This window comes from Saccostrea echinata, unplaced genomic scaffold (assembly GCF_033153115.1).
Source record: "Saccostrea echinata isolate AGI-Se365-2 ecotype Australia unplaced genomic scaffold, CSIRO_AGI_Sech_v1 ptg000029l, whole genome shotgun sequence".
NCBI lineage: Eukaryota > Metazoa > Mollusca > Bivalvia > Ostreida > Ostreidae > Saccostrea > Saccostrea echinata.
In genome coordinates, this window is record NW_026889778.1 from 10,353,745 (window position 1) to 10,366,698 (window position 12,954).

Here is a 12,954-nt window from a genome sequence, read left to right on the forward strand (position 1 = left end):
TTTTGATTTTCATTTGTAGAAATATCTTTCCTGTACATAATGGTCAAAATTTACAATAGTTCACAAAACCTTGAATATGTTTTAGAGGTGTCCTATAATAACTTATGGTCGACATTGTGACATATATAAATATAAAGTACATGTATCACGAGCAGGTGTATATACTTGGATAGGCCAAAGGTACATGTACAGATAGATTACTTTAAAAAGAGTAAGTTTGCATCTCTCTCTCTCTCTCTCACAATGACTAACCTAAGAATCTAACAATTTCCCCGCCCTTCTCATATTTTTTCTCAATAGACGATGCAGGGTTACCAAATGTATTTCTATCATTGGTTGTTGTGACACTGTGATTCACGTGTAAATGTCCTCATTTACCTTTGATAAACCATTCTATTTCTGGCTCTCGGTTACCTGCAGCATTAAAATGTAAGAAGATCATGAAAATTGATCAATCTGATTAAACCAGAGAAGAATACTAATCGTGAATAGACCAAAAAGACCAGGGAGGGGATCAGGTGCCTAGGAGGAGTAAGTATACCCTGTCAACCAGTCACATCCACCATAAACCTTCTGTATAAATGAGGTCAATAGCGTAATATGGTATAAAAATGGTATAATGGTATTAAAACAATGGCCTAATAATTGGTGGGGAACATGTCAGTCAAATTACTCAACGATATCATGTATTTGCAAACAAGGTCAACTACAACCACAGAATTTGAATGCTAACAGTAAACAAGATAATTCAAAACCCTGTAAGATCAACTTATTTGTCAGTATATTTTGACTTTGCTTAAAATTGAACGTTCTCAGAACATGCTCTTGAATGTGGAATCAGTTGGGAGATATAAATACCATATGTATAGGTGATTGTGGAATATTTCTACACAAATAGGCAAAGTTGACGATGGAAAAGCTGAAGTCATTCTGTTTTCATACAGTTAATTTGTTAGCTGGCCATTAACTACTACAGTCGGTAAAATATCCGAAAATGAAGCATATGTGGCAGACTGCGGTGTCTTTTATCTCGAGTACACGGGGATATATCAGTTGACGTATGAATCTTAGATGGCCACAGAGATCTTTTATTGTAAAATTTGTCTTTTTTGAAGGCTCAGAAGCCTGTAGATTACCTCCGAAGCAAATGAGGTTCTTATTTCATCTATTCAGTGCTGAACTAATGTCACAAAGGGGGCATTTATGAATCAGGATTCCCAAGGCATGATTATTAAAACATATGAGACTTATGGTCTGACCTAGTGTATTGTGCCAAACCGTCGTATGGTCAGTTGTAGATCGAAAACTAGAAATATGTCCATAAGACATAAATGCTCTGCCCATAAAGCTAAATAGTTTTTTATCAAATGAGTATCTATCAGTTTATGAAAATTGATAAAAATATCTAGAACAGTTTCTTTGAAAGTGATCTAAACGCAAAATGAGGAAAAGTGAAATCCAGGTCATAGGGGAGGTTAATTAAGGTCACAAAATTATGACACAGTTGAATAGCTCTTATACCAATCAGTGTATGAGTTATGGTAAAAATATCTTGAATGTAAAATGTGAAGATAACGAACAGTGATCAATCTCATGAATCCAGTAAACAAATGAATCATGAACAGGCAAAAACAGAGACCCTGGAAACACCAGAGGTGGGATCAGGTGCCTGGAAGGAGTAAGCATCTCCTGTTGACAGATCTCACCCGCCATGAGCATTATGTATTAATCAGGTATATGGAGTACTCCGTAGTCAAATTTAGTATAAAATCAATGACCTATCAAATGGTATCAAACATGTCAGACAAAATACGACCCAACTCTAGATTGTATTTACAAACAAGGTCAATATAACGACCATAGAATTTGCAAAATGCTGACTTTAAACGGGGTTGTTGAAATCCTTGTATCATTTATTTGTCAGTAGCTTGCCTCTGTTCAAAAACTGATCGTACTCTGAGTATGCTCTTGCATATTGAGTTGGGAGACATAAACACCATATGCAGGTGATGTTGAAATATTACTTTCATCAGTTGACGATAGAAAACCGAAAGTCATCCCGTTTGTAATACAGTTAAGTTATAAGTTGGCCATTATCATTAAATAGCAAACAAACTGAATAAAAATGAGATGAAGGTCATAGAAGGTCAAGGTCAGAAAACTTTGACCGATTTGAACATCTCTGGCCAAAATGTATAAGTGTTAAAATTTTGATAAAAAAATATCGTGAAAAGTTTATTTAAAATTGAGCTAAATGAAAAATGAGGGACAGAATACGGAATTGACTGTAGACACTCTTCAGCCATATATAGGGCTGGGCATAAAAAAGAAGGGGATTTACACCAACCCCCCTCCCCATTTTGAAATAATGTAAAGATTTAAGTACACTGGAGATTTTCTTCCTTCTTCTTATTTTTTATTTGAAGCTAAATTGTTTCCTCTACCTCATTAATCACACCATGCATAAACCTGTCAGGATCTTTGTTCTTTAAGAAACCACCCATCTTTTTCTAAGTTTCAAAATGTATCTATCTCCTGTGTCTGGCCTCAAAGTGCACTGATTTGTAAACTACTGGTACCCCTATAAAATTATATTAAGAAAGATCTTACTTTACAATGCAAGCTGAATTGCTTATTATTCAAAGATGCGAGAGCTCTACCAGTGATAAACATTTTGTTATTGGTGATATTCCATGCCCAAACCTACTCAAATGCTTTCAAAACTGTTCATGCAATAGTAAACTTTGTCTGTATACAATCCTACTGTCTTTGTCTAATAATCCTATTTTCCATCTTTTTCATAGCCCTCTCCATGTTGAAGTCCAATAATCTTTGCAATATTCATCTCCTTTGTCTACTTGTCTTTGCATGGTTCTATTTCCCTTGTAAAAATACCTGCTCAAATCATCCCCTATACAGAATGGTCTAGTTGCCTCCTTCATCTATGAACCTCTTTAAAAGTATGTCTACATTTTGTACTTCTACAGTCAAGAATTTATCTAAAGTATAACCATAGTATTCCAAAAATATTACAGGCATCTGTAGATCTGCTGTCTATCCAGTCTTTTTTATAATAGTCTTACTGATGTCTACATTTGTTGTATTGTTAACAATGTGTATGATCCCTTCAACAACCTTGTCCATGGTCTTGGGCCCTGTTTTATTAAAGTCCTTCTAACAATAAGGCCACATACAATTAAAGAAACAAGTTTTTCTCATCTACTGTTTCATGTCTGAATTCATTATGTCTAAAACCTAACATATAAATAGGACCATATACATTCTTAATCAACACAGTCAAATTGATAACTGCTTTGCATATAAGTCTATAGTCATTTTGTCTTCATTCTGGTCTCTAGTTAATATATAGACTACAGTATTACCATGTACATGGTCATATGATCTATTACTTTGTCTATAAACTTACTGACTACTATCCTCACAGCCTACAGTCATATTGACTACTATCATGTCTAAAGTCCTATTGACTATTATCCTGTCTATAGTCATAGTCTTGTCTCCTTCCTTGTCTACAGTCATGTTGTCTATGCTGAGGTTTATCATGCACCTGCAAATCTTCATTCATAAACGTGATGAATTAGTGCCATGACATATTGTAGATCTCTCTCCAGAAATATTATACTCATTTTCTTACTGGTGTTTCACATTAAGCTGAGTTTGCTAGAATGTATTTTAGATGACTAAATCACATTTTACATATATTGGTGTGTAAATAACAAATGAAAAGTCATATTTGTTAAACACTGGATTGTTTATTAAATTATCTATTAAAGTGGTCTTCAAAACATAAATTATCCTTCACCACATTTGACCAAGGTAAATAGTACTCGATACTGATGGTTTTTAGATCTTTGGAAATAACATACAGACAATAAGAAAATGAGAGGTAAGAAACCTGTTTTCATGCATTTAATAAACAAGAGCACTAAAAATTAAATCAAACCAATAAAAAGGTTACTTCTCATGGGAAAAAAAATTAGTGGATTAAAAGGTAAACAATTGTGTAGTTATATGTGTATGTAATATCTGAAAAATTAGTAAAATCTGTAAATAATTCATTCAAATTCTCAAAAAAAGTTGTCAGCAAGTGTTCTTCTAAATCAGATAATGCCACCTTCTTTTCAAGCACTGACTAGAAAAGAAAGAGACATTTCTATCATTTCCTGTACCTAATAATACAAATTACAACCTTAATGCATAAAAAATACTGAAAAAATTGTAACAACTATATAGCACCTACATGTAAAAGGACTAATCAAAACTTGTTTCTGTGTCAAACAGAACTAGTATCTCTGATTTATGGCTTACTACTGATTAAAATGAATCTAATGCGGTGCATTAATATGCAGCTAAATAGCTATGGTTAGTCAATGGAAACAGAAAATCACTTGAATCCTGCGACTTTGTTGTTGACTGGTCGCTTCATGAATTTGTCGGATGCCATGTAGGCCTTGATTTTCGGGAGAGCCTCGAACCTCTCTGTGAACTTGAGGAGGTTTGGATAACTGTCGAGGATTCCTGACTTCATCAGTTTGTGCTGGTCCAACAGCTCGTACATTGGGAAGTCACAGATGGTTATCTGAAATTTGGATAACATTACTGATACCATAAGAATCTTTTCATAAAAACAAAAACCCAATATCTACATCAAGATTTTTTCATACTAATAAAAAAAAACGCTCTTATAAACATTGTGATTTCTCAAACTTAAAAAAAAAAATCTTTTTCAACATCATATTTCATGAAGTATGTTAACTTTTCTTAGACAGTGTTTTTGTTACACATAAACAAACAAATATGTAAATTATACACTTCATGCAGGATTTAAATATAAACCTTTTTTTTGCTCTTCATGCACAAATTATATATTAATATAAATCTTCAGAGCATTGCTTAAAATTCTAAGACTCGATCATTTTAAATCAATTTTTAGTACCATCACAAAGAGAGGTAACTCCTTTGGTAACCAGATCAATTGCTCAGAGTGCAATCACTTACATTTTCTCCAGCAAACCAAGGTTTACTTCCGAGGAATGTTTCAAACTGTTTGAGTTTGTCCTTGACATTGTTAAAGTAATCTTCTTTAAGCTTTTCCTGTTACAAAATTAAAAAAAATTTAAAAGAAAAATGTCATAAAAAATGATAAAAGGGATTTGTGTTACAATAAATTTATAGAATACAGAGTTACAAAGTTGTACAAAAACTTAGGTACAGTCAAAAGTGCTATAATATATCCATAATCCATAATTCTTTATAATATATATTCATTTGATTGAATAAAGGAAAAGGATAACTCGGTCATTTGTTTTAAGTTTTTTTCAAATATGATTCATGAAAATGACAGTTTGATATAAATATACATCACAGAACAATGACCTTTGGAAGTTGAAGGCAGCCAAATGATCTACCTCCTCTTAAATATCAACATTTAACATCAGGACCTGGGATCATGAAACATCTTTAGCTTAAGTCAAAATCTTTATCTTGTACTGAAATGTAGCAGTCATAATCAGACAAGGTGCCCAAAGCAAAAATATTCTTCAATATTGCATTCATAAAGAGTTTATACTTTAAATTGACAACTAATTTACATCTTATAGATGATTGAAAATTTGACTTAAGTCTAAGTCTGTTTCATGATCCTGGGGCCAGGATTGAATCTGTTATTAAGTCTAAGTTTGTTTCATGATCCTGGAGCCAGGATTGAATCTACTATTAAATCTAACTCTGTTTCATGTTCTTGGGGCCAGGATTGAATCTGTTATTAAGTCTAAGTCTGTTTCATAATCCTGGGGCCAGGATTGAATCTGTTATTAAGTCTAAGTCTGTTTTATGATCCTGGGGCCAGGATTGAATCTGTTATTAAGTCTAAGTCTGTTTCATGATCCTGGGGCCAGGATTGAATCTGTTATTAAATCTAAGTCTGTTTCATGATCCTGGGGCCAGGATTGAATCTGTTATTAATTCTAAGTCTGTTTCATGATCCTGGGGCCAGGATTGAATCTGTTATTAATTCTAAGTCTGTTTCATGATCCTGGGGCCAGGATTGAATCTGTTATTAAGTCTAAGTCTGTTTTATGATCTTTGGGCCAGGATTGAATCTGATATTAAGTCTATGTCTGTTTCATGATCCCGGGGCCAGGATTGAATCTGTAATTAAATCCAAGTCTGTTTCATAATCCCCGGGCCAGGATTGAATCTGTTATTAAATCTAAGTCTGTTTCATGATCCCGGGGCCAGGATTGAATCTGTTATTAATTCTAGGTCTGTTTCATGATCCTGGGGTCAGGATTGAATCTGTTATTAAGTCTATGTCTGTTTCATGATCCTGGGGCCAGGATTGAATCTGTTATTAAGTCTAAGTCTGTTTCATGATCCTGGGGCCAGGATTGAATCTGTTATTAAATCTAAGTCTGTTTCATGATCCTGGGGCCAGGATTGAATCTGTTATTAATTCTAAGTCTGTTTCATGATCCTGGGGCCAGGATTGAATCTGTTATTAATTCTAAGTCTGTTTCATGATCCTGGGGCCAGGATTGAATCTGTTATTAAGTCTAAGTCTGTTTCATGATCCTGGGGCCAGGATTGAATCTGATATTAAGTCTACGTCTGTTTCATGATCCCGGGGCCAGTATTGAATCTGTAATTAAATCCAAGTCTGTTTCATAATCCCCGGGCCAGGATTGAATCTGTTATTAAATCTAAGTCTGTTTCATGATCCCGGGGCCAGGATTGAATCTGTTATTAATTCTAAGTCTGTTTTATGGTCCTGGGGCCAGGATTGAATCTGTTATTAAGTCTAAGTCTGTTTCATGATCCTGGGGCCAGGATTGAATCTGTTATTAATTCTAAGTCTGTTTTATGATCCTGGGGCCAGGATTGAATCTGTTATTAAATCTAAGTCTGTTTCATGATCCTGGGGCCAGGATTGAATCTGTTATTAAATCTAAGTCTGTTTCATGATCCTGGGGCCAGGATTGAATCTGTTATTAAGTCTAAGTCTGTTTCATGATCCTGGGGTCAGGATTGAATCTGTTATTAAGTCTAAGTCTGTTTCATGGTCCTGGGGCCAGGATTGAATCTGTTATTAAGTCTAAGTCTGTTTCATGATCCTGGGGCCAGGATTGAATCTGTTATTAATTCTAAGTCTGTTTCATGATCCTGGGGCCAGGATTGAATCTGTTATTAATTCTAAGTCTGTTTCATGATCCTGGGGTCAGGATTGAATCTGTTATTAATTCTAAGTCTGTTTCATGATCCTGGGGTCAGGATTGAATCTGTTATTAAGTCTAAGTCTGTTTCATGATCCTGGGGCCAGGATTGAATCTGTTATTAAGTCTAAGTCTGTTTCATGATCCTGGGGCCAGGATTGAATCTGTTATTAAGTCTAAGTCTGTTTCATGATCCTGGGGCCAGGATTGAATCTGTTATTAATTCTAAGTCTGTTTCATGATCCTGGGGCCAGGATTGAATCTGTTATTAATTCTAAGTCTGTTTCATGATCCTGGGGCCAGGATTGAATCTGTTATTAAGTCTAAGTCTGTTTTATGATCTTTGGGCCAGGATTGAATCTGATATTAAGTCTACGTCTGTTTCATGATCCCGGGGCCAGTATTGAATCTGTAATTAAATCCAAGTCTGTTTCATAATCCCCGGGCCAGGATTGAATCTGTTATTAAATCTAAGTCTGTTTCATGATCCTGGGGCCAGGATTGAATCTGTTATTAATTCTAAGTCTGTTTTATGGTCCTGGGGACAGGATTGAATCTGTTATTAAGTCTAAGTCTGTTTCATGATCCTGGGGCCAGGATTGAATCTGTTATTAATTCTAAGTCTGTTTTATGATCCTGGGGCCAGGATTGAATCTGTTATTAAATCCAAGTCTGTTTCATAATCCCCGGGCCAGGATTGAATCTGTTATTAAATCTAAGTCTGTTTCATGATCCCGGGGCCAGGATTGAATCTGTTATTAAGTCTAAGTCTGTTTCATGATCCTGGGGTCAGGATTGAATCTGTTATTAAGTCTAAGTCTGTTTCATGGTCCTGGGGCCAGGATTGAATCTGTTATTAAGTCTAAGTCTGTTTCATGATCCTGGGGCCAGGATTGAATCTGTTATTAAATCTAAGTCTGTTTCATGATCCTGGGGCCAGGATTGAATCTGTTATTAAATCTAAGTCTGTTTCATGATCCTGGGGCCAGGATTGAATCTGTTATTAATTCTAAGTCTGTTTCATGATCCTGGGGCCAGGATTGAATCTGTTATTAATTCTAAGTCTGTTTCATGATCCTGGGGCCAGGATTGAATCTGTTATTAAGTCTAAGTCTGTTTTATGATCTTTGGGCCAGGATTGAATCTGATATTAAGTCTACGTCTGTTTCATGATCCCGGGGCCAGGATTGAATCTGTAATTAAATCCAAGTCTGTTTCATAATCCCCGGGCCAGGATTGAATCTGTTATTAAATCTAAGTCTGTTTCATGATCCCGGGGCCAGGATTGAATCTGTTATTAATTCTAAGTCTGTTTCATGATCCTGGGGTCAGGATTGAATCTGTTATTAAGTCTAAGTCTGTTTCATGATCCTGGGGCCAGGACTGAATCTTTTATCACTCACATAATCCCTGTTGTAGCATAGTCGAACAACTCCATTTCTGAAGTCCATAGCATTCTCTACCATCATATCACAGTCTACCTTCTCATGGGCCGTCTTACCCACTGACATAAAAAACAGAGAAATTCGTTAATTCGTAATCAATGGCTGCCAATGCCGACTGTTTTCAAGGATAATATATTTAGGAGAAAACTTTGAAATGTCAAGAATACTTCAAAATCTCTATGCTAAAAGTTTCAAAAGTTGATGAAGTAAAAGAAATTATCATTTTATTTAGTTACATGCATTGAAATTTAATTACACTTTCCAGGTCCATTTCAAAAATAAAAAATTAAAATTCAAGACCTTAATACAAGTTATTACAAATCAGAGACTTAAGGAGGAGAAGGACCTTGAGCTGAAAAAATACTTGTCACTCAATTCTTTTTTATATTTTGTATATTTCTTATTAAGTATGTCCCACATATCTTAAAGCAGTTATATCATTAGGTTTCTTACCTTATTTTGGAGATATTGATTGACAAATACTATGCCCTACAGTATCTAAGTGGAGTTTTAATTATCCATGTTTCCGGGTGCATTACTCTGTCCATAATGGGGTTTTTTTAAGCATACATATAAAAAATATCAAAGTGGACATGTATCTTTTAAAATATTTCAGAGTATAACTAGGATTTAAAATTCGAAAAAGCAAGTTTTGTCTATCACACTGCATCTGGATAGGGAAAATTACGCACTATTTAAGACAACTTAAACAATAAAAATCATAATTTACAAAAAATTCTATCATTCAATATTTTTTAATTTAAGTTGAAATGCAAATCCTTCAAATTATTGATTAACTGTAAAAGTTTCGAATGATGAAGCTGACATCATTATTTCACAGGACATCGTTAAAGAGGACATAACCATGACAAAAACGTGTCATGTTACATTTCTCGAGTACGGGAAAAACCAACTATGACGTCACACGTAAGCTAAATAAGCAAAATAAGATATACCTACGTAAGATTTCCGTCATCAGCCATGCAAAAATAATTTTTGTGTTCCCCGTTTCTCAAAAAATTTCATCATATACTGATTATGACCTGTTTTTATATAATAATACCGCCCCTCTGTTCACCGAGTATGATCTTGCTGTACTAACAGATCGTGTATGACGTCACTGACTTGTTGGACGCGCAGTTTAGGGAAACAGAGGAGTGGATCAATCTTTTTCAAAATTTGTTAATGTTTACAAGAATGTTAAAACTTTTTTTTATTTTTTTTTATATAAGATGGTAATTTAAGTTAAAAAATTGTCAAAAAATTATACAAGAACTGATGCTTTACAAGTTTTGCACTTATATAAACGGAGACTATGACGTAGTTAAACAGAGTCGTGTGACCATGTGTCCTTCATCCCCTTAAGGTGATTTTTTTAACATGTGTGACTTTTGCAAAAGAGACTGAAAATTGAAGCCACAATGATCTGTCACTATTCTTAATGAGCTAATATGTACAGTTGAACTTCGGTATCTCGGACATGGATATATTGAATACCATGGGTATGTCAAAGTGATTTTAAAGTCCCAAACTCTTATTCCTGAAATATTTTACCCCGGATATCTCGAATCCTTGATTATCTCAAAATATTTTCTCGGTCCCTTCGAGTTCGAGATAACAAGGTTTGACTGCAATTATTTTGTTTGATTTTTTTGTAACCTTGATATCCTTTTTAGTATAAAATGTGTACTATACTTACAGAGGTTGTGCTTATCCCCTATGTACCGAAGGATTGTGTTGCTCTGGGTAATTTTGATGTCCCCATCAATAAAGTATGGAAGCTGAAACATGTTAAATCAAATTAACAGTTTTTTAAATATTTTTTAATTGATAAAAAATCTGCGCAAGGGAATTACTAGTAAACATATACTAAAACGATCCAGCCAATATTCCTTAACATATCATACAAGAACAACAATTTTTCATGAAGGAATAACTCTGTATCATTAATAATTGCAAACCGAAAACCAAAATGGCATATACAATGTATTTAAATTAATATTCACTTTCTTAATATTCACACAATTTTGTCAGTGACAGCAATTTTCTGTACCACACAGACATCATGCATTTTTTCCATACTTACAGATTTAAAAAAAAAATCAACTAATTAGAGAAAAAAACAAAACAATTAAAACAAGTAAGCAACTGTGAAAAGAAATCATATACTCACATTTGGAAAAGCTAGTCCTAGTGTGTCTTTTACAGACATCCAAGCATCTCGGCTGTACTCTGGTGCTGAAATTGATCAGAAACATTTATCCGACATGTGCTACATGCAGTGTTTATAAAATTTTTAAGAATTTAAAATTTCTCAACAGACTTGTTGAAACTTTTTTGGTGAAATTATCACATTGAAATGAATGTAATGAGTTAACAAACCATCTCCCTGTTCATACTGGACATCATCAAATTCTTCTCCAACATAATTTAACAATAGTCTAATAGGCTGTGCAAGCTAAAACGAAGAGAAATGAGAAAATTAAGTCTACTGCATGGACCTATTTATAAGTCATATGGTGATCTGCATTTTAATGATGAACACAATCATGGACCTAATTAACTTGGTGGCGATTGGGGGTATATACCGCCGGAATGAGAACGGCAAAGGGAATTTATTTTTCAATGTATTTGATTAAAAGTTCAGCTTTAAGATTTTATATTTTAAAAATTTTGAACACATACACTGACGCACTGACATGGTTACTCACGACTAAAAGTCTAAAACTACCGGCATGATAACATTACGTAACTTAGCCTACCGTTCTGATAATCACTGTGCAACGTGCACTTGCAAGTTGACCTGCACACGTTTTACTTAATTTTGAATGTAAACTAACTTCAGATTATAAATTTAATTTACCCCTCTGATTTTCCAGTATCCGAGAGTCGGCATGATGGAAAGAAGTAACTTTCACTACACTAAAATGCGGCTACACTGTGCACCAATCGAAATTCCTTCCCCGAGCCCGATGGATAAAACTTCTTAAGTGGTTTAACAAGGTCTTCAAGATAAAGTCATGCAGAGACATATTACTTAGGATATGTACAGTAACAGAGATTAAATAAAACCGAGATAAACTAGGGCAAACAAATTATGTATTGATTTTATGTAGGCCTATCAGCCGTCGGCTTGGAATCTGACGTTTCCTTATTTGGGTGTAAGAATGCTGCGAGTGAGCGCGCGCGCTTTTTCAATTTTTTTTTTTCTGGGGCCTATAGACCGTTTCACGGTACTGCTCTTTTGCAGGGCAAATGATATAGTTTGGTGAAATAATACGTAAAAGTAATTGTTAAATATACATCATTTAATTAACTGACAACAAAACCTTCGCCAAATGTTATTATTTTACCCTGCAAAAGAGTAGTACAGTTACTGTGAAGGTTGCTGCTGAATTTTGCACGAAATATAACATAGTTCCATAAATGCATTTTAATACATTTTTTTTTCCATTTTCACAAATTATGGTTAAAAATGGAAACAAATTTTATCGTACATGAGTCCGTTTATGATTTAATCCGAATCATAGAAATTATCTATCATTTGATTGAGAGGGGAAAGGTTGACAATATTTTTTGAGTAAGATTTTTTTTTTTATTATTTTCATGCCTTCATAGGACGAGCATTTATTCTTAAGTTGACCAGAGGCAGACTGTTTTCTTCGCTGAAGAAGTTCAGAAAACCTTGGGGTTAGTATTGATTTAATACGTATACCAGCTTAGAAACTAGTACAGATTAAATCAATACTTAAACAATGGGAGAAAAGGTATTTTACTACCTTTACTAAATCACATTTAATTCCTCTGAGTCATACTGTAAAGAATTAAAAAAAAAATTTCTTATTTGTATGGAATAATTCAACTCACAAGGTTAATTCTTAACGCTGCGACACGAAAAGTCCGAACTTTCAGCTACCCTTTCTGTAAGACATAATTAAAAAAAAAATCCTGGATTTTTAATATGGATTTTTTTTATTATTATAACATCATGTCAACCTTAACTTGTACAGTGTACAGTAGTTTTCTTGAAAAGTTCTCTCAGATATAAAAAATCCCAGGGAAGAATGGAGGGATTATTCATCCTATCTAAAATCCCACCGAAATCCCCTGGGAGAAATAATACTGTGGGATAATTCGTCTTATATGGGAAAAATCCCTTGACTGTTGCAAAATATATATATAGCTTTTATGAAATTATTTTAGATAAGACATCTCATTTTTAAATTTGGGGGAATGGAATGGAACTCCTCATCCCAAAATTTTAATCCAGACAAATT

The 12,954-nt window shown here is 34.2% G+C and overlaps 1 protein-coding gene across 1 annotated transcript; it reads right to left on the reverse strand.

Moving 5' to 3' along the window:
• Positions 1-3,753: 3,753 nt before the first annotated feature.
• Positions 3,754-11,649, reverse strand: LOC133195591 (glutathione S-transferase Mu 3-like). Its single transcript, XM_061331473.1, has 7 exons — positions 11,541-11,649; positions 11,060-11,135; positions 10,851-10,915; positions 10,377-10,458; positions 8,636-8,736; positions 5,020-5,115; positions 3,754-4,600 (listed from the first exon to the last, which is right to left on the reverse strand). The coding sequence occupies exons 1-7, from the start codon at positions 11,571-11,573 to the stop codon at positions 4,406-4,408; spliced, it is 648 nt and encodes a 215-aa protein (XP_061187457.1). The 5' UTR covers positions 11,574-11,649; the 3' UTR covers positions 3,754-4,405.
• Between the last annotated feature and the right edge of the window lie 1,305 nt (positions 11,650-12,954).